Source organism: Medicago sativa, chromosome 5 (assembly GCF_051527215.1).
Source record: "Medicago sativa cultivar Bolivia chromosome 5, Bolivia_mono, whole genome shotgun sequence".
Lineage (NCBI taxonomy): Eukaryota > Viridiplantae > Streptophyta > Magnoliopsida > Fabales > Fabaceae > Medicago > Medicago sativa.
Genome location: NC_140753.1, coordinates 10,850,487 through 10,873,156, shown reverse-complemented (window position 1 = coordinate 10,873,156; position 22,670 = coordinate 10,850,487). Strand labels below are relative to the sequence as shown.

Sequence of the window (22,670 nt, the reverse complement as noted above, 5' to 3'; positions counted from 1 at the left end):
AACCCTCGGGAAGTCCCAACATTATGTAATTTTTTTTTTGCATTTGGATGTCATTTGTCTTAGATGTTATTTTTTTTTCAACCTTTATCATTCAAATTATTTCACTTTTGTTCTTTAGTCGGATCTGACAATGGCAAACTATAGAAGTGTTATGACGTGTTAACAAAATTCATGCTTATTACTTATTAGACATTTTAAGTTAAGATGTTGTATCAAATACATTTGTGTGGTTGTTCTTAACCTTTTGTGAATTTTTTTTTGTGCTAACCCTCTAGTTTCTAGAGGATAGGGTCCTAGTGTAAAGAGGGAAAACTAACAAATTATGTTTGAAACCCTAATACTAATACAAAATATAAAAAAGTTAAAATGACAATGTTAGAATCAAGATGACTTAAAAATATCAATTGATATGTGTTATGATCTTATTAGTTTATAAATTAAAAGGCGACGTATGCTACAATTAGATTGACCGAAGTAATAAACATTTTTTAGTATAAGAAATCAATGTCACATGATTCATGCAAATGTTGATTACATGATATTGTTTTCATTAGTTATTTTCTTTTAACATTTTGATGATGGATAAACCATGTGAATTGAAATTCTTATGTCTACCAAAAGAAAAAAAAATGGAGAAAATGGATGAGGGAGATTTGAAATTCTTATGAAAGCAAATAAATAATAATCAATAATAATAAATGGAGATTTGAAAAATCAAATTATATTTGAACTGTGTTAATAACGTATAAATAATAATCAATATATGTATATATTTGAATTACATTTGAAACCGTGTTGCATACATATAAATTTGTCATCGTAAATTAATTTTATTCCATGTTCATTATCCTAATATTGTTGTGGGTAAAGTTAATTTGGTTAAATGCTATAATATTTTCAAATGAAATTTAAGATGACAATAAAGATAATTGAGACAAAGACAATCATTAAAATTAACGGAAAAGATTATGATGTCTCCTCTTTTGATTTTTTTTATGGGCGAAACAATGAAACATAATGAAAAGACACGACCCTAATGAAAATAATGATCAACTTTTATTGGCTGATAAAAAACATTAAATGAGATGAGAAATGTGAAGATGCCGCATGTAGTTTTGATGATCTTTCTTATAAAAATTCTTGATGATATTTCTCTAGTTCTAAGAAGTGACCAGTTAAGAGGTTCATAGAGCACTTTTCTCATCCCTTTTGCCACCACAGAGTGTGATGTATGTTGATGTGTAGCTGGTCGATCAAGATTGTATTATGTGGTATGTGAAATATAAGTAGAAAGAATATTATGTAATCTCTAGCAGAATGAACTATCAGAGAGATGAGGATGATTATTAAAGAAACAAATTTGAAATACATTCTATAAGACATTTATAAGTCCTTTTTTTAATTTTAACTAACCATCACGATCAAGTAACAAATGATTAAATCAAACTGATAATATTAAATTACTCAAATCAAACTCTATGTTTGAAAATTTATGTATGTTGATCAATCAAAAAGATATAAATAAATATAGATCAGTAATTAAGTTCATTCTTATATCCTTAAAAAAAAGTTAATTCTTGTCACCTCCTTGGTAAATAAATTCATTCTTATCATTATATCCTTAAAAAAAAGTTAATTCTTGTCACCTCCTTGGTAAATAAATTCATTCTTATCACAATTGTTTTGACTTTTCTTCCGATGAATTATACGAACTTTTTTAAAGCACTAAATAAGTTTTTTTGACCAATTTAAGCATTAAAGGATATGAAATTAATTAGTACCTTTTATGCACCATTAAGTTATTCCAAATACCACCACCCCAAAAAAAAAATCATTCCTTATATATATAAACGTCTTGCTTTGACTAATATGTATGAATGCTGCAATTCATTATTCATTTAATGACTGTCTAATGAAAATTAAAATCAATTTGACCCAAATCAAAATATGGCCTACGTTTGATTGGAATATTTGTCTTTGATACAAATCAAAATATGGCCTAATAATCTAATGAAAATTAAAATCAATTTGATACAAATCAAAATATGGCCTAAGTTTGATTGGAATATTTGTCTTTGATATAAATCAAAATATGGCCTAATAAGTTTGATTAGAAAATTTCCTACTTTGATATATTTTTCCGAAAATTAAAACTAATATTTGAAAAAGTATATTTTTTAATTTTCATAGGATATTAAATTTTATTGAAAAAGAAATAATCATTTTCGTATTATGTCAATTTTTTTTTCTATTTACATAAAGATTACAAACGTATATACACATCAAAACATGAATAAACAATAGTCATAGATAGAAAAATAATTGATATCCACAAAAAAAAATCAAAATCTTTCATGGAATAAGTACAAATGGGAAGCAGACACAAACACTAAATAAATCTTCCAAAAATATTCAAATAGGACTAACCAACAATCTAAAGGCAAAAATTCAATAAAATATGAAACCGAACATACATATATTATAGATGAAAAAGAACCCAACAAATGGACATTCTCTACACACAAAAACAATTTACATTATCTAATTTTCTCTTGGCACATAAACATTCAAAAAGTTGCATGGGTAGATCTATGATGTCCATGCCATAAACCGTTAGAACTTGAAATTATCATAGGGTGAATATGTGTATTTGGACAAAATACATGGATATCCACAACATTTAGTGGATTGATATCATAAATTGAATCATATTTTGAAGTTAGAGTGATGGAAAAAAAATATGCTTTGAAGAAAAGTGTTTCAATAAAATGAAAGAGAGATTTCGAGAAGAATTCCAAAATTGAATTCCGAATGTCGTGAAAATGTTGAGACTCACCAACAATATTTATAGAAAAAAGAAGCAAGTAAATTGCATCAATTATGCCCTTAATATAGTAATGAAATTAGTATGACATTAAATAGCAAAAACAATTTGAATAAAATTGAATAAAAAAAATATGAAATGCACTAAATCAGAACAACATTAAATGCACCTTAGAATTCTAAGACGACACACAAAAAAAAAGGTAAATGTTTATAATAGAGATAGAGATTTCGATAAAGAAATAAAACATAAATGATTACTGAGTTTATTATTTTTTAAAATGCACTTAAAATTTTAGGATGGCACCTTGCTCCCTTTTAGTTAAAGAAAAATGAACTTTTTACCGAAAAAAATAAATTAAAGATGCCATAAAAACGATTTTCTTTTTTGACATATACAAAAAAGTATCATTTTCCTCTCAAAAAAAGATCATTTGGAAGATGTCACTCCAAAGTTATCAATTCAATCTGTTTTGTGAAAATGAGATGCATTTCTTCTTGTCTATCTGGTTTCCATCTCAAGTATAAAGTAGGAAAAATAGAGAAAAATCAAATATAATCACCAAAGTAAAATATAAAAGAGCAAATTAAAAACATAAAAAATATAAGAAAAGTTAAACAAAGAAAAATAAATAGATAGTAAAGGTTGCGAGTATCGAGAGATTAAAATAAAACAAAAGGGTTATAGAAATCCTTGATATATTTTTTGATATATATTTTTTGATTGATATGTGATGCATTTCTTCTTTTCTCTTGATTGACTTCCATGTCCAAACTAAAGATCCGGTCAAAAATAAAAAACTTATAAACACAACAAAATTTTTTTTGAAAAGAGATAATATGAATAAGAAAACAACAACATAAGAAATCACAGTATAAAGTAACATAAGAATAAGAAATGTTAAATAAATTAAACAATAAAACCATAAAAAAAATAAGAAAGAAATAAATAAATAAAATAAAAAAGAATGGGGTTGAAAGCAATGTTTTTTTTTTTTATGGAAGAAAAAGGTAGATGAAAATAATGAAAATCAAATTGTCTATATATATAGGAAAGAATATGTCTCTCTCAAAAAAAAAATGAAAGAATATGTCATAATCAACATTTGATTGGTTGATGAAAAATAAATGAGTCATATGATTCATTTTGATTGGCTAATAGAAAATGAATGAGTAAAGATCCATTTTGATTGGTTAATGAAAAAACATTAAATGAGATGGAGAATATGAAAACGCCACGTGTACTATTGCTTATAGATGTATGCTTTTGTATTATATAAAGATAAAGATATGTTTTAATTTAACACGTGGCAGCCACATGTGCAAAAGTGAACAGTCAGCAAGTGACAAGTAGGCAAAAATCTGACACATAGGCAAGAAAGTGGGGCCAAGGACCTTTTTAAAAAACAAAAAATTTTGCAGGGACTGATTTCAAAAAAAAAAATTTACAGGGACCAAAACCCAAATTGGTTATATTTGCAGGGACCAAAAACATATTTTAGCCTTTGTTATAATACACCCACTTATTTTTTAGAAGGTGTGTTTTAGCAAGTTATAACTAAAAAGTAGTTAAATACACCCTAAGGTGTAGCTTGCTAAAACACTCCCACGTAAAAATTAGTGGGTGTGTTCTAGCAAATCCCTTTAAATAAAACTTAAAACAGATAATAAACCGAGAGCTATTGTAATTTGAACAATTTTACTTTGGCTATGATCGGTAAAAAATAGTTGATGGTTGATAAGTTAGTTGATAATTGATAGCTGATGACTGATTAGTTATAACTTCTAGTCGATGGTTGTTGAACGATAACTGATAAGCTAATTAAAATGTTTGGTAAAATTAGCGGTTCAATTAGTTAATAAATATAAAATGAAAAAAATTAGAATTTTTCTGCTTGACCAAAATATCACTGTTTGGATTTATGAACATTTTTGGATTATGAAATCAAAAGCGGATAGCTCTCCATTTTGAACATCTCCTCTAGTCCTATATCAGAACTGAATTCTTTCGGGTTAAAGGATATGTTTCTCGTTGCTATGAAACAATTGGGAAATTTTCTAGAAGAAAGACGAGGTTCGGCTTATAGCAGCTCATTTTTTGGGAAAAATCTCACTTTAGATTATATAATCTGAAGTGTGTTTTTTTGCCTTCAAATTATATAATCTAAAAACCATGTGTGTAATTTTGAAACCTCGCGACTTTTCTCGTCGTCAACTCCATACACTTCCACAAACATGTATTGACAAGCATACAATAGATTTCATACTCGTGATTTTCATCTAAATGCAAAGGTAATATGACTATAAAACATTCCACATTCCATTTCTGTGTTTTTCTTTCAATCAAGTCAATAAATATGCATTGACGGCGTTTAAGTCATACTAGATTTTCGACCCGTGCTCCGCTCGGGTTTATTGTAAAAGAATTGACATACGAATAATAAAATGCAATATATAATTGATAACGGTGAAAAAAATAACACGTGATAATCCATAGTAGACAAAATAAAACACTTCATAAAATGTATGAAATCTGAAAATATTATAAAAGAAAATTCGGTAATCCTAACAATAATTCCGTAAAAGAAATATGGAATTTTTAGTTCATTGAAATGTAGTTTCATCACACATTGCGAAATACTTCCTCATATGCGACATTAGACGTTACATTGGTATCTTCACCATCTTCATCAGTGATCAATATATTTAGTCCTTCTCTGGATGTAACTCTTGAAACAGCAACATACAACTGTCCGTGAGAAAATACAGGTGTTGGTAGATATACACCAACATGTTTAAGCGACTGCACTTGACTTTTGTTAATTGTCATTGCACATTCCCAAATGTTCCCACAATCATCAACCATGTTAACTTGTGGAAGCTCTGTGAAATATCTGCTCACATCGTCCCTCATACCTCAGCTTCTACATGAGTAAAAAACAGTTAATAGAACACTCATTAGAATATGGAAAAAAAAATTCAGAATTGAATCAAAATTAATAAAAAACATATGTATATTCATACCAAAAACCCCTTGTTCGCATCATTTTCAGTCAACTTTTTCACAAAATCAATTTGAAGATTGGTGAAACTGTGGCGATAAGATAGAGCATATGTAACGGGGGGGGGGGGGGGGGGGGAGATCTTTGTCAAAAACTGGATTGACATTAGACATATCAATCACAAAACGCATGGGAGGATCAAAATAGGGACACCTAATAGCCTTCCCAAACCGGTCCTTTACAACCATTTCGAACCGACCTGAAGCAACAAACACCAAAGTCACCCATGCACCTAATCCTAGCCCATAAAATCATTGATTGCCTTCCATCCTTTGGTGAGAAAAAAAGAACCAGAAATCCTATCAACCAAAACTTCAAACTTATTTTTCTTTTGGTCGACCAGGGTGACCAAACGATTGATTTTGTCTCCAAAATCAGCTGCAAACATGTTTGGTAACTTGACAGCACCCTAAAATAAAAATAAATGACAATTTAGGAAGGAAAACGACAACTTAACATGTTTTGTGTTCTAAAAAATAACATATTGGGAAGAAGTTAGGAGAATGATAGTTTTCGTAAAAAACAAAAAAAGAGCAAGAAGTTAGGAAGGAAAACGACAAATTACATCTTCTGTGTCGTACTCGACTATGTATGTTCTGTACTTCAATAGAAGTTTGGTGACAGTCTCGTCCATCTCAGTAACAGGATGAGTCATCAAAGGACCTACCAAATCAATGGAAAACAACATGTTACAAAAAGTATGACAATTGTATAATTCAAAAAACACTAATAACAACAATCTTAAAAATGGAAGAAAAAAAATTCAGAATTGAATCAAAGTTACCAGTTAAGCAGTGGTATGAGAGGAAAGTTGTAAGGTCACGTCTTTCCATTTGCAAACCTCTAAATATCAAAATATATGATTCTTGTGTTGTGTGTGAAATTTACCACGGTTTAGGTTTTTTTTTTTAGAGAAACACGTCTAGGGCTTGGTATATATAACCAAGTTTACATGGAAATTAGGGTAGCTGAGTTTGCATGGAAATTAGAGTATTCTGTTTGTAAACATATTAAATAAGTGTAGAAAATATTGTTAAAAAAAAAACGCAACAGGATATGAATGAAATAAAGGCATGCAATTGGTTAAAAAAAAAAGTGTACAAAGTACGAAAAATTGTTAAAAAAAAAATAAGCATACAAACGTGATAAGTGTAGAAAATATCAATTGATTAAAAAAAAAGTGTACAAAGTACAAAAACATGTCAAAATAAAAAAGTATAAAAACGTGATAAGTGTAGAAAATATCAATTGGTTCAAAAAAAAAAAGTGTACAAAGTACAAAAAATTGTCAAAAAAAATATATAAAATACAAGGCATCAAACGTGATAATTGTAGAAAATATTTCTTAAAAAAAAAAGCAAGAGGATAGGAAAGAAATTGGTGCGATGCATTTTTTTAGATGGAATTTGTTAGGTTAAATAATTGCAAACCTAATATAGCAAATGGTGCAATGCATTTTTTTAGATGGAATTTGTTAGGTTAAATAATTCCAAACCTAAAATAGCAAATGGGCGGGAAAAATTAGGTTAAGTTGCTGCAGACGTAACAAAATTAATAAATAAGGATAATCTGAAAATTTGAATGTCTCGGTTCAAATTATAAAATATGAATCTTTGCGATACAAAAACATATCAGTTTCCATTACTATAGTTTACATTGTTTCATATATAGATGCTCTCATTGATGCCCTTTGTTCTTTCTCTTCTTCTTCTTTTGACGCCCGAATTGGGAGAAGAGTTATGGACGAAGAGGTAGAGCCGCATAGAGAAAAGACAATGGATGGAGAGTAAATAAGATGAAAGAGAGGGTGTGGGGAATGACTAAGGGAAAGATAAGGATTCTAGTTGTTAATCCTCATAGAATAATTCTAATAGAGTCAAAACTTATGATATACTCCCTCCGGTCTATTTATAAGAAAAACTTGACTTTTTAGATTCGTTGAGAAATTGATGTATCTTGTCTAGAATATAGACCAAATACATCATTTATGCAATGAATCAATAAAGTTAAATGTTTCTTATAAATAGGACCGGAGGAAGTACAACATTATTTATAGCTACAATATAAATAGTAACATAAACTAAATACCTATAGCCCCTTCAGTCAATTATTATAAGCAAAAATCAACATTTTAAATTCATTTATTAAATGATGTACGTGGTATATAATAAAGACCATATTCATCTTTAATTGAATGAATCTAAAATATAGTTTTTTACTTATAATAGTGATCAGATGGTGTAAATCACAAAGAAGTAACATGATATGATAAACAATTGAAATAGTTTATTGTATGTCATCGGTGCATCAAACAACATTACAATAGAATATGATATATTTATCATATCCTGACTCTCTGTTGTAGCCATCAAGCAGATCCTTAATTTTCTAATGATCATCTCTTTTGGTAAATCTTAGTTTGATTCAATCCCACATCATGTTTGAACTGAAAACCAACGACTTGTATGTACATACACCACCCAATTTGTCATGCGCTTCAATAAACAACCTTGTAAACTACAAGACTTGTCAAACAAAAACATAAACAAGTGAAACAACCATCTTACTTGTCTTACACAGTAGACTGTCGAAAAAATCGTCATATATTTACGCAATCTTGAAAAATAAGTAGCTTGAGGTTACTCTTAGGCTATGTTTGGAGAGTGGGATGGAGCTATATTCCGTTGTTTGGTTTTGTAAAATAGGAATGGAATGGAATGGAGTGTGATGGAACTCATTCCATCAAATACTAGTCATTCAATCAATTTTTCATTCCCCCCAATTTGGGATGTATCCAATAGAATGGAATGGAATACATTATAAAACAATTACTACCTCCGTCCCTAATTATAGGACCCTTTTGAAAAAATAACGGGAATTAAGATAGTGGATATTTGTATTAAATATGTTTGTAATTACTATTGGTTTTACAATTTTATCCTTTAAGAGAGAGGGTTGGTTTATGTTTTCAACATGTTATTTATTGCTTATTGAAGAAAAAGATGTATAATAAATAGGGGCATGTATGTAAAGAAATAATTAATGTAGTTGGAAATAGCAAAGAGGTCTTATAAAAAGGGACAAAAAAAATTCTCAAAAGGGTCATATAATTAGAGACGGAGGTAGTATAATTTTGTCCTTATTTTTTTCTATTTCTGTACACTTGCCTGGTTTCCTCGTTTTTTTTTTCTGTCTCTGACCTTTCTTATTCGTTCATTGTTCTCTTCATCTTCTACAAGTCTTCGGTGTTCTCTTTTCCTCTCTAATAGCTTTTCCTTTTTATAACTCTCATGTTATTATATCCCGAAAGCTTGTTACTTGCAAACCTCGTTTTATTATATTTGCACCCAAAAATGTTTGGAGGCTTCTATCAAAATAATATAGGCTTGTTACAAGAAACAAATTAGGCTTGTTCTCATGTTAGTATATCCTGAAAGGCTTAATTGCATTTTTAGCCCCTTAACTTTCTCAAAGTTGCGATTTTGGCCTCCTAAGAAGAAAAAAACTACAAAACCGCCCCTAAGTTTTGCAACTGTAGCAGTTTTGGCCCCCCAAGGCCAAAAAATAATAATAAATTGACATGTGGCACCTCACTTAGGGTGCCACGTCAGCGTTGACCGAGTCAAAATTGGCCTTGGGGGCCAAAACTGCCAAAGATCCAATATTTAGGGGGATGTTTTGTATTTAAATTAGTCAGGGACCAAAATCGCAACTTTTAGAAAGATAGGGGGCCAAAAGTGCAATTAAGTCATCCTGAAATGGTTGCTATGAAAATGTGTTGGTTTGAGGACTCATGAAAGAATATACTTGTTTAAAAGAAACGTGTATGTGGTCCTACTCATGAAGATGTTAAAATACCCATATATTAATTGAATTGGAATAAAAAAATTATAACTCATTTTTTTCCGTCGACTTTCCAAACAACGGAACGGAAAATTAGCTCCATTTCGTCGTAAAATATCCAAACAGTGGAATGAAGTTTTTATTCCATTTCATTCCGTTCCGTTCCATTTCGATCCGTTAATTTTAGGTTACCTAAACAGAGCCTTAAAAAAATTGCTCGAGATTAAAATAAGGGTTAATAGGCTTTTACCCCCTGTAATATAGATGACTTTTGGTTTTGCCCCCTAGGAAATTTTTTTTTTTAGATTCCGTCCTTGTAAAATGAAGATTCTTCGGTTTTGCACCCTGAGCCAGTTGAGTCAGCAGAATCTCCTACGTGGCACGCGACGTCAGCAGATTCTGCTGACGTGGCGCGCTGACTGTATAATTATTTTTATTTTTTATTTTTTTATTGGGGTACACGTGGCATTTTTGATTTTTTTTTTAAAAATGCTGGAAAATTGAAAAATTAATAAAAATTCTGGAAAAATGAAAAATTAATAAAATAATTTAAAAAAATATTGAAAATTGAAAAATTAATAAAAATGAAAAAAATTGAAAAAAACGGAAAAAATTTAAAAAATCTGGAAAAATTAATAAAAATCAGAAAAAATTTAAAAATTCTGGAAAAATTAATAAAAATAAAAAATGATTAAAAAAATAAAATAATCTAATAAAATGAAAAATAATGAAAAAAATTAAAAAATTCTGGAAAAAATAATATTTTGAAATTTTCTAAAAAAATTAAAATTATGGAAAAATGAAATTTTCGAAATTTTAATGAAATTCTGGAAAAATGAAATTTTAATTTTTCGAAATTTTTGAAATTTTCATTAGTATTTCTCAAAAAATTTCCGAGAATTTTTGTGTATTTATAAACCGAGAATAAGGGAAAAAATATGTGTATTTATAAACTGAGCTTAGGTTTTTTGTGTATTTTTCGAAATTTCGAAATTTTCATTAGTATTTTTTCGGGAATTTTTGTGTATTTATAAACCGGAAACTTTTGTGTATTTATAAACCGAGAATAAGGGAAAAAATACACTGAAAAAACCTAAGCTCGACATATATACTAATCAAAATTTCGAAAAATACGAATGAAAATTTCAAAAATTTCATTTTTTTTTAAAATGATTAATCTTTTTAATTTTTCTTGAAAATTTCGAATTTTTTTGAAATATTTTCCAGAATTTTTTCATTATTTTTCATTTTATTAGATTATTTTATTTTTTTGAATCATTTTTTATTTTTATTAATTTTTCTAGAATTTTTCAATTTTTTCAGATTTTTTTTATTTTTATTAATTTTTCCAGATTTTTTTAAATTTTTTCCGTTTTTTTCAATTTTTATTAATTTTTCAATTTTTCAGAATTTTTTAATATTTTTTTCAATTTTTTTATTAATTTTTCATTTTTCCAGAATTTTTAAAATTTTTTATTAATTTTTCAATTTTCCAGAATTTTTTAATTTTTCTTTAATTTTTTTTTAAAAAAATCAAAAATGCCACGTGTACCCCAATAAAAAAATAAAAATAAAAATAATTATACAGTCAGCGTGCCACGTCAGCAGAATCTGCTGACGTCGCGTGCCACGTAGGAGATTCTGCTGACTCAATTGGCTCATGGGGCAAAACCGAAGAATCTTCATTTTACAAGGACGGAATCTAAAAAAAAAATTTCCTAGGGGGCAAAACCAAAAGTCACCTATATTACAGGGGGTAAAAGCCTATTAACCCTTAAAATAATTTTGAGTCACGCATATGGTTTTCTTTTAGGGGAAGTGTTTTTAGTTTTGGATATGAAACGAAAAAACAGAATTATCGAATAGTAGAAGATATCTCTAAGAAAAAGAGTGTACGAAGATAAACAAATAATCATAATCATATCATATAAGATAATAAATCCAAATACCTTTCCTCAAAAAAAAAAAAAAATCCAAATACCAACCAATAAAAGAGATAAATCCAAATAAAACTAAAACACTAGGTTGTACCAAAAAAAAAAAAAAAAAAAAACTGAAACACTAGGTGTATAAATTTAAACTTTGAAAAACACAAATCCCTAATCCAAACCGAATTAGGTTTTTGTGGTTGCAGCGTAATTCTCTCAAAACCTCTCAAACTTTTCAACCTTAATCGATTCCTCGTCTTCACAATCGGTATGAATTCTCATTCTTCTCTTCCCTCTTTCTCCCATTAACTCTATTTCAGTTTTCTATTATTGTTAATTAGAGTTAATCAACGACTTATTTTCTACATAATGATGTTTTTTTTCTTCATGAAGTTGCAAATTTTGAATAATAAACGTTAAAATTTCAATGTTTCAGAATCTGGGTATAGTTCAATTCTGCTGAAGCAAGTGCTGGTGTTAAAAAGGAATGCACTTTTTCATCCAAGGTTTAAATTTCACATTACTTGGGACTATTTTGCATACAAGGTTAATTAATTAAGATGCTATGTGTTACAAATCTCTCAAAGCTGAATGCTTCAATTTTCGGTTGCATTCGCGAAACAATAGTAACAAGGAAACAACATAGTGTGCCAGTAACAAGGTTTAATACTCCTGTTTTGTCTCTTTCTTCCTTGTGTTCGAGTTCTTTTTTATCCAATTCAAGTAATTGCTATTCAAGCTATAACGTTGGTGCAAGAAAATCAATGGCTTCTTCACCTTCCAATGCTATTCTGGGAGATGTTTATGTCGATGATCTGATCTCGAGTTATAGCAGTGTTCAAGATTTCACAAAGCATGCTGGTGTGTACTTCAAGGGAAGAACTCATAAAGGGTTTGTGCGAGGTAGTTTGAGTTTGAGAAGACCGCAACAGGTTTTGTATGGTCCTTTGAATTTCGGGCGTTCCACTTTTGATGCTAGTTGGAGGATTCAGAATTCGGGTTTGCTTCATGGACCGTGGACAAAGAATTTCTCGACATCTTATTCTGCTTGCTGCTTGGCTGGTGCTGCACACGATCTTTCGTATGATACCAGCCCTCCTGATGAACAACTGGAAAACTCCTCCACTTTGGCTAACATGTACGTGATTATTGTTCTTTTATTTTATGCTTCAATCGTTGTTAGATAAGATAATTTAGATGTCAATTCCAATACCAATAAGCCTATCCTATTTATGTTGTTGAAATAGAGGCTTATGATTCTGCATTAAGCTCAAAAGTGAGTCTTACTATTTCTAACAAGATTTTAAAATGCAGTATGTAGTTGTAGTGGTGGTTGTGCTTGCAATGTTTAATATTACAGAAATTTTAGGACTAATAACAAAGTTTTCAATTGCACTATGCGGCTACAGTTGCGGCCGTGATGTGGTTGCAGGGCTCCAAAACCTTTATATTACTGATGCGGGTTTTAGCCATAATTTAAAACCATGATTTATATTCTCCTCACCATTACTGATTTCCAGTGAGATACCAAGTTTCCTGTCACGAATTAATTAAATAACAACTTGGCAGCGGAAGAATATGCTTAAAATATTATTAATTATACTACTACGTGTTGTATGGTACGGAGTGTTGGGCGGTTAAGAGCCAACACGAGAGTCAAGTAAGTGTAGCGGAGATGAGGATGTTGCGCTGGATGAGTGGTAAGACTAGACAGGATAGGATTAGGAATGACACCATTAGAGAGAGAGTGGGGGTAGCACCTATAGTAGAGAAGTTGGTAGAAAATAGGCTTAGATGGTTTGGACATGTAGAGAGAAGACCCCGTAGATGCCGTTGTAAGAAGAGTAGATCAAATGGAGGAGAGTCAGGTTAAAAGAGGTAAAGAAAGACCTAGGAAAACTATTAGAGAAACCATTAGAAAGGATTTAGAGGTCAATGAGTTGGATCCAAGTAGCCGATCCCACTTAGTGGGGTAAGGCTTGGTTGTTGTTGTTGTACTACGTGTTACAGCCCATTTACTTATCCTGAGCATTGAATACTTGTATTTTCAGAACTACTCTTCATCGCAAGCCCTTGAAGATGTTATCAGGATCATGTTACCTACCACATCCAGATAAGGTGGCGACTGGGGGAGAGGATGCTCATTTTATTTGTGAAGATGAACAAGCAATTGGTGTTGCAGATGGTGTTGGTGGCTGGGCAGATGTTGGTGTTAATGCAGGACTGTATGCCCAGGAACTTGTAGCCAATTCCGCAAGAGCAATTCGAGAGGAACCCAAAGGTTCTTTTAATCCAGTAAGGGTGTTAGAGAAGGCTCACTCAAAAACAAAGGCGCTGGGTTCCTCAACTGTTTGTATCATTGCTCTTATCGATGAGGTATTACATATTTTATTCTTCACTTTGACAGTCAAAAAGTCAGTTTTGTCGATTGCAGGTTAAGGTGAACTTAATTCTAATAGCATGCTTCATGCATACTGAACACTGGATTCTTTGTTTTCTTTTCATCAACATGGAAATTTTGTACAATTCATGTCTGGCATAATGAAAATCATGAATCCATGAGTCTTGATATGCATTCTTCTCCAAACTTCTTGTTTTGGGGATACTTTTCTCTACAGTCTACAAAACTGGCCTGTACCACAAACAAGTGTCTAGTTTGTCTTACCTGTTACTCAATCAATTAAATACTGCGAAAAAGAAGTTTGATCAGTTTTTAAATATCCGAGTCCTAAGTTTTTAAGTACAATGTTCGATTGGTATTTTAGCTGTATCTCGATTCACTGAAGGCAGCACAATGCAGCCTTTCTCGATTCACTGAAGGCAGCACAAGGCAGCACATAAACTCCACTGATTAATTTTCATTCTTTGTGGTTGTTTACTTGGTCCAGGCACTAAATGCTATTAATTTGGGTGATAGTGGATTCATTGTGATAAGAAATGGGAGCGTGATTTTCAAGTCCCCTGTTCAACAACACGGGTTCAATTTCCCATATCAATTGGCGAGGAGCGGTACTGAAGGTGATCTACCTAGCTCTGGCGAGGTAAAGTTCACTCATTAAAACCACAATCCTAGCAATGGAGATTGAAGTTTATTGTGTACTTTTCTTTTAAACAAGTTTATCAATTTATGTGCAGGTTTTTACAGTACCTGTTGCTCCAGGAGATATCATTGTTGCTGGAACAGATGGTTTATTTGACAACATGTACAACAATGATATTGTTGGAGTGGTTGTAGGTGCAACTAGAGCTAGATTAGGACCACAAGCAACTGCTCAGAAGATAGCAGCATTGGCTCGTCAGCGAGCTCTTGACACGAAAAGGCAGTCACCATTTTCAGCTGCTGCTCTCGAGTATGGATACCGGTTTGATGGAGGCAAACTTGACGACCTAACAGTTGTCGTGTCTTACATATCCAGCTCAGTCAATGAGTGATATTTTTGCCAATTTCATTGTGTATATTAAGATGCTATGCGGCTAAGCCTCTCCTTAGCATTATTTTTTTTTATTTTAATTCGAATTCATTCATATTTCTTCTAGTAGTTAATCATCTCAAACATTAGCTGCCATTCTACACTTAGGAATACTTGTATTTTTTTTCTCTAGAAAAAGGTTATTATGGCTTCCTTATTTGCATTATTATACAACAACCCTCCAAAGAAAGACAATAGATATTTAGTTTTATTTTGTCACGTATTGAATGTGAAGAACGAAGAACTAAGGCAGTTATCAGTTATCACACGTAATCATCTAAAACTAAATTTGATAATACCACGGATGGAAGTTAGATAAAATATTACCTGTATTTTAGATGATGCTCTTTGTTACTCAACATAGAGATATGATTGGAGGTGTTAGAATTTGAAAACATTTTAGTAAACCCTGTTTTGATTTCAATCCCAATTTTTTTAAAAAAAAATTTCTTCAAAGAACCCTTTGAATAATTTTTTACATTAACTGTTAACTTTGCTATGGCATTTCTGATATGAAAATAGATTATCTTATCAGCATTGTCATTCATGTGTGTTTTTGGTCTTAATTGTTAATTTTAAACTCTTATTTTTATTTTAATGTTTTTAATTTTTAGCAGTTATGCTCAACAATCCAAGTCATATGCATCTGCTATATAGTGTGTCAAACACTAGGTTTGTGATAAACTCAGTACTGTTAATCGTCAATTACACTATGTTTCCTTTTATAAAGAACAAAATAAAAACTGCACTATGTTACAGTCCTATGTTACATTGTAGCAAATACAAACTTATACTATCCAATAAACTCCATAAAACATAGTCATAGATCTTCAACTTTGTTACAAGCTAGCAGAGAACAGAGATTACATAGCATAACAAAAAGATTGAAGATTGAAGGTTCTTATTAAAATACACATGAGTGCCTAACAGTAGTTCTTATTCTAATTAATACCAGCTACATTAGTGCTAAGCAAACTTCATGAAACATAAACCTTCAACTTCTGTACCAAACAAGCAGAAAACATAGAAACATATGCATAAAAAACAACTTATTATTTTAATACACAACATACAAGTAGTGAACCCTCTTGAAAGTTAAGACACAAATCACACACTCCTAGGCATCTTCAGAACTCTCCTTCCTTCAAAGCTGCTCCAACCGCCTTGTTTTCTTCTCCTCTCCCTTTCTTCTTGCTGTCTTCTGGCTGCTTCTTCTTCTTCCCATTCTGTTTCTCCTCTGCTTCTTCTTCCCCTGTCTCCCCTCTTCGGTTGCCTCCATCCTCCTTTTGACTCGCTCTCGGTCTCGCCCTCTTCTTCGCGCCCTTCTCTTTCCCTCCTTTCTTCCTCAGTCCTAGCTTCACCCTTTTCTCTCCTCCTTTCTCTCTTCTCTTGTTGTCTTCTTGCTGCTTCTTCCTCCCCCTCTGCTTCTTCTTGTTCTTCACTTCTCCCTTCTTGCCCTCTTTCTTCTCTTTCTTTTCTTCTCCTCCCTTCCTCTCTCCTAGCTTCTTCCCTCTCTTCTCGTTTTCTTTCCCTCTCCTCCTGTTGCCTTCTAGCAGCTTCTTCCTCACTCTCTGCCTCTTGCCTTTTCCTTTCTTTCTCCCTCTCGACTTCCTCTTCTCTTCTTTTTCTTTCCCTTTCTCTCCTAGCTTCCTCCTCTTCCCTTTCCCTCTTCTCTTGTTGCCTTCTAGCTTCCTCTTCCATTTCTCTCATAGCTTCCTCTTTTTCCCTCTCCCTTTCTCTCCTAGCTGCCTCCTCTTTCCTTTCCCTCTCCTCTTGTTGCCTTCTAGCTGCTTCTTCCTCCCTCTCTGCTTCTTCTTCTCTTTCCTTTTCTCTCTCACCTTCCTTCTCTCTCTCCTTTTCTTCTTGTTCCCTCCTTGCCTCCTCCTCTCTCCTCTTCCTTTCCCTCTCTTCTTGTTGTCTTCTAGCTGCTTCTTCCTCTCTTTTCCTTTCTTCCTCCCTTCTTCTAACTTCCTCCTCTTCTTCTCTTTTTCTCTCTCTTTCCCTCTTCCTTTCTTCTTTCTCTCTCTTTTCATCTTCCTCTTTTTCCTCCTCCTCCTCCTCCTTTCCCTTCTCCTTTTCTTCCTCCATCAACCTTTCCTCTTCCTCCGCACAAGAATTACACTCGAAAATGATTGAATCATCCGGTTTCTCCAAAAGCTTGTCGACCGTTGTATTGCTTACACCTAAAGAGGCAGCAACTATCTTTTTGTCTAGAATTTGTAGCACCGATTCTTTACCAGCCAAAAACTGAGGATGATTTTTCTTTGCAGCAGTGCTGAATCCCATAAAAACAAGTGGCTGATTAACAAATGACATTTGAGCCATTGGATGAAACCTAGGCACCACAAAAACATCTCCTTGCTGAACTCTAAACCTCTTGTTTTTGCATTTATCATCATTGTTGCTTCCACATACCACTCTTACCATTCCTTCTCCTTCCAACACCACTGCTACTTCTGTTGCCAATGGATTCCAATGTGGCCCCAACATTGATGCCTTTCACAAAACAAATTTATATCAATATAACTTTATTATAAATATATACCACAAACATACAATACATTATAAAGTTATAACTTTAACTAATAATGAAGTTATGATATGGTCACTGACCCTGGTCAAATTCACCATGAGAAATCCAATGTTGTTACTCTTCAATCGTTTTAGTTGCTTTTTGGTGACTGTTGAGGTCCAACCATAACAATTTTCGAAGTCATGGTCACTATCAAAGATGTTGTATGTTTTCAGCTTCTTGGAGTTGTATTGAATGCCGGTAAAGTATTTAAGAAATGAAGCCTCCAATTCCTTGACAGTGCTATGTTTCTTCTCTGAAACTGCATGCACTATAGGTGGTGTCTCAGTCTTGTTTGTGATTGCCTCAATCAAATCTTCAGGCACCTTCAAAAGAAATAATCGAAGTTTATTGAATTGAATGATGTTAAGTGATTTATCTTGGAACAAATGTACAAGTGTGTTGAAGTGTAAAACAATATATTGAAGACGAAAATCAATTGTAGATACAAAATTTCCAAATTTTAACTTCAAGTTAGAACAAAATAAATTTAATATTACTAGAGAATATCCAAACATGTCAAAATCGCTCTAAAAACAATTTTGCCTCAAAGTGGAACCAAATATACATTTATTGTTTCACACATTGTGAATGAACATATTATATACCTTAAAAGCTGCTTGGATGATTTTCTTATCAAAACCTTTGACTAGTTCATTGATTCTTGAGTAAGCACCAATTGATGGATCCTGCATTTTTTGTTAACATAAACAATTGCAAACAAACAAGGCTTTGAAACTTCAATTTAAGAAAATAATACACGTGCAAGAAGCTTACAAAAGTGCTATCATCAGTATTGGTAAACATTGCATAAATCCTTAGTTTCTTCCTTTGTGCATCCAAGTTGTTGTGTATATAGAAAACAGATCCTTCTGTGAGGCTTCCTACATCTCCTTCACGTATATCGATTGTGCTAGTACCATCTTCATTTGCCCAACTCAATTTTCCACTGCCTGAAACCCCATTAAGTTGCAATTTGTTTTTGAGATGAAGTGCAAAAAGGAATTCAATCATATATGGTAGCATAAGTTTTATAAAAACAATGCATAGGAACTAACATGTACACCCTCCGGTCACTAATATAAGCAAAAATCCAATTTTTAGATACATTCAATTAATGATGTATATACCGGTCACTAATATAAGCAAAAATCCAATTTTTAGATACATTCAATTAATGATGTATATAGTCTTTATTATATGTCATATACATCATTAATTGAATGTATCTAAAAAGTGGATTTTTGCTTATATTAGTGACCGGAGGGTATAATAATTTTTGAGATTTTTGGTTGAAAAGCTGTTTAATGTGTACTAATTTCTAAGTCATTAGAGATAATAAGAGTTTAATGAATCTGAAGTGTCAACAGTACTCAAAATTAGGAGTGGTCCCTTTTCTTAAGGGAATCCAAATTTTAGTCCTCCATTTTTTGTTGTCCTACATGAAGTGGTAAAGACTACATGAAACACACAACTGTACAACTGCAAGGTCCTAAATTTGAACTAGGTGAAGGTGTCTAGCCTAAGAATAGTGATCTTACTATGAAGCCTGGATACGTGATACGGTGCAAAATACTTGAAGAAAATCAACATTGATTACTCTTCATTATTATATAGGTCATGTTAACTTGTGCCCTTGGAGCATAAGTTAAGAAGGCAAATATAGAAAGTTTTTCTTGGAACTTGCGCATTCAATGTCTTAAAAATTGCAAAAGTTATATTTTCAATATAAAATTTATTTTTAATTTCCTTTTTAAACTCCTTAACTTATGCCCCAAGGGCACAAATTAACATTTCCCTTATTATATTATTATAGAAGTCACAATTTTTTAAAAATAATACATGTGATCAAAATAAAAAATATGCAAAGTTTTCTTATAAAATTGAATCATATAACATTCCACTAAATTTTCACAACCTTCTCACTTTTTTACTCTTCATCTTTTATAGAATACGTATCTTTGAAGTATAGTATAAGTATCCTTGTGTATATGTGGAGTATCCTATAAGTGTTCGATAAAAAAAAATTAAAAATTAAAAAAATTAATTTTGATACTTCGTGGGTACGTATCCGCGAGTATACGTGAAGTATATCTGATACGTATCAGATACAGATATGTCTCTATTTTAAAGTATCCGGGCTTCCTATGATCTTAGGCTTTAGAGAGACTAGTCCTCTATTTTTAAATCCAGCATTTTAGTCGCTGTTATACAAAGTTTTATGATTATGACGCGTTATTTTTAAGGAAAATGCTAGTAGATACTCTAAGACGATTTTAGATAGTAAATTTTTATGAAAACTTGTATATTCAATGTATCAGAAATTGAACTATTAAATTTTTTTAATAAAAAACTTCTTAATTTAGAATCATTAAAGAGGGTCATTGGGCACTCGTCAGTAAAACTCTATTTTTTATCGGTGATGTAAAGTTACATATGATAATGTCACGTGACATTGCTGAATCGACTAGAAACAATTACAATAAATGAATAAAAATATATAAACATTTAATAATATCTCACTACACTATATATGCTGAAATATATTTAACAAGTGAAATAACAAAGTGTTATAGTAAATTTCCTCAGTTAAAATAATTTTATAAATTCCAAGGATACCTGTATGAACATAAAAGACCATAGCTGCACGTAGAAGCACAGGAAGAAACACAGTGTTAGGTTCCAATGTAAAGAACTCAATATGATAGTGTTGTGTGTTATGTCCATCTTTGACATCAGTGGCAGAGATCTCTCCATATTCAGTCTCAAACAATGTCTTCCTTTGACCCCTCTCCACCACAGGTCCCTTGTGAGCTTTCACACTGTGCTCATCGCTTGATAATGCATTTAATTCACACAAGAAAGTGATAATAAGGAAGAAAATCAACAAGGACGAAAATTTGGAAGCTACGAAACATTTTTGAGTCTCCATTATCAAAAGAGTGAGAGTGGAAAAGTTGGATAGACCTATTGAAGTGATTTTGCACTTAGCAAAGGTGTCTATAATATATAGAGCGGTGGTGACTAGCATTTTTTAAGGCTGCATGTCTTGTTTTTTGGACACGTTAATAGCTTGAACAGGTGGCAGTTTAGTAGGTACAATATGTGTGTGTGTGCAAGTGAATTCCAAACGGATGAGAATGAGTGAGTGGGATCAGTATGAAATATGTTATTGTCAGATTAGTGAGTTTTACCTTTTTATTTTGAAACTGAATTTCAAAATATAACTCACATAAGCTCCAATATATTTTTAGTAACATAATATTATATAGATATATTTTTAAATTTGAGTTTTTTTAATGGATTTTCTCTAATCTTATTTGAGATATTGTTGAAGATTAAATATGAACACATCATCTAGTTAAAACTCAAACTCTTGTTCACCATATTACGTTAGATCTAACCTTTATTGATGTATTTTAATCTTTGGTGGTACGATATATTTTTAGATGATACAATTGTTATGTTCGTATTTTTGCATCTGAGTTTGAAACTCAATCTTTTATCTCTTTTATTTTTTACACTTTAGACCTTTAGCTTAAACTAGAGGTTCACATTCCTCTATCCTAGGATAGACTAAAAGTTGTTCTACTAAAGTCATCATTCTGACTTATATTATTAACGAATTAAGATTTTGGATGGACATGTGATACAAAGTTTTATGGTCTTAAAAAATTTGTTTATTTTTTTTTTTAAACGGAAAATATTATTAAGCAAGATTAGCGCAATACGCACTAATCCAGAAAGGAGGAATTTGTCTATTATTGCTTTAGACTTTCCCCTTGACTTTCCTAACAAAAATAAGCAAGGTTAACTAGCGGAGGTCAATAGTCTAACCTATATCAGATCCTGATTAGCTATATCAATATTTGTAATAGACAAGGTCAATATTTTGTTATTTAGATAAAATGATTAGGACACGTGCCATATGAAGAAAAAAAATTAGACATGCAAAATTGTTATAAATTTTTTGTCTGAACTTGATATCTTCTGCATGCAACTATAAAAATTAATATTTCGAATCAGATGTGGTCACAATGGATGATAAAGAAACTGTTGTGATTAACATAGTGACTAGAAATTCATTTTAAAGTGAATAAGTGAAATTTCTGAAGTTCAATTTTTTTTTTTTTTGAGGTAAACATGCTTATAGCATTTCATTAATGATAAGAGATTCAATACAATCGGGTATATCAAAATAAACGGCGGGACTAGCTAAAGACGTGGCTTCTCTTGCAAGAGCATGAGCAACCGCGTTGGCTTGTCGCCTAACAAACTCCACCCTAGAGTTAGAAAAGAAATTACGGAACAGCAAACGACAGGAAGAGATAATACAACCAAATTCGGACAAGTCGTTCCTGCTAGAAAGGAAAGCATCAGCTGTCAACTTTGAGTCTGTTTCAAAATCCACATTATCAAACTGCATGTCACTCAACCATTGTACAGCAGAATGCAACCCTAAGGCTTCACCTACATCCACCGGAACATTGCAAGGATATGTAAAAGCTTTAGCCAACACAAACGTACCTTCTGCATCCCGAACACAAATACCGATACTTGTACGGTTGACGTGAGAAGAGAAAGCTGCATCAACGTTACATTTATAACGACCTACCCCAGGAGGCTGCCATGTAATTCGATGTTGGTGAGAGGAGGAAACCATGGCTTGTTGATGAGTCGAACCTGATGCTAGAATGGCTGGTGCATTCGCCAACTGCCAGTCTTCAACCAAATGCCTGGCACGCTCGACTACCGTGGCGCTTGTTTCTGTAACGTCTTCCCATACTCTCAGATTACGGTGTTTCCATAAACTCCACAAAACAGATGCCAGGCGCTGTGTCAAATCAACAGATAAGTTTTCTAACAAATGAAAAATAGCAAACATGGCTGAGTCAGTGACGGACTTTGCATGCTGTACCGAGCCCCAAAGACCCGTTCTATTCCAAACCTGTATGGCAAAAGGACAATCAAA

At 32.0% G+C, this 22,670-nt stretch overlaps 2 protein-coding genes across 2 annotated transcripts; one reads left to right on the top strand and one right to left on the bottom strand.

Moving 5' to 3' along the window:
- Window positions 1–11,829: 11,829 nt before the first annotated feature.
- LOC146919948 (putative protein phosphatase 2C 80) lies at window positions 11,830–15,345 on the top strand. Its single transcript, XM_085713335.1, has 5 exons — window positions 11,830–11,924; window positions 12,093–12,794; window positions 13,708–14,032; window positions 14,545–14,697; window positions 14,792–15,345. Exons 2-5 carry the CDS (start codon window positions 12,217–12,219, stop codon window positions 15,086–15,088), a joined length of 1,353 nt encoding a protein of 450 aa, XP_085569461.1. The 5' UTR covers window positions 11,830–11,924; window positions 12,093–12,216; the 3' UTR covers window positions 15,089–15,345.
- Window positions 15,346–15,920: 575 nt separating this feature from the next.
- On the bottom strand, window positions 15,921–20,715 carry LOC146919947 (RmlC-like cupins superfamily protein). The gene is made up of 5 exons (XM_085713334.1): window positions 20,318–20,715; window positions 18,476–18,651; window positions 18,307–18,387; window positions 17,740–18,024; window positions 15,921–17,622 (listed from the first exon to the last, which is right to left on the bottom strand). The coding sequence occupies exons 1-5, from the start codon at window positions 20,628–20,630 to the stop codon at window positions 16,234–16,236; spliced, it is 2,244 nt and encodes a 747-aa protein (XP_085569460.1). The 5' UTR covers window positions 20,631–20,715; the 3' UTR covers window positions 15,921–16,233.
- Window positions 20,716–22,670: the final 1,955 nt, after the last annotated feature.

Excerpts from the sequence above, each read along its gene's own strand:
- LOC146919948 (XM_085713335.1), top strand. The coding sequence starts at position 12,217 with ATGCTATGTGTTACAAATCTCTCAAAGCTGAATGCTTCAATTTTCGGT. Across the intron at positions 14,033-14,544 it reads TCATTGCTCTTATCGATGAG|GCACTAAATGCTATTAATTT; the intron begins GTATTACATATT and ends TACTTGGTCCAG. Across the intron at positions 14,698-14,791 it reads ATCTACCTAGCTCTGGCGAG|GTTTTTACAGTACCTGTTGC; the intron begins GTAAAGTTCACT and ends ATTTATGTGCAG.
- LOC146919947 (XM_085713334.1), bottom strand. The coding sequence starts at position 20,630 with ATGGAGACTCAAAAATGTTTCGTAGCTTCCAAATTTTCGTCCTTGTTG. Across the intron at positions 18,652-20,317 it reads GGTCTTTTATGTTCATACAG|GCAGTGGAAAATTGAGTTGG; the intron begins GTATCCTTGGAA and ends ATGGGGTTTCAG. Across the intron at positions 17,623-17,739 it reads TCATGGTGAATTTGACCAGG|GCATCAATGTTGGGGCCACA; the intron begins GTCAGTGACCAT and ends GTTTTGTGAAAG.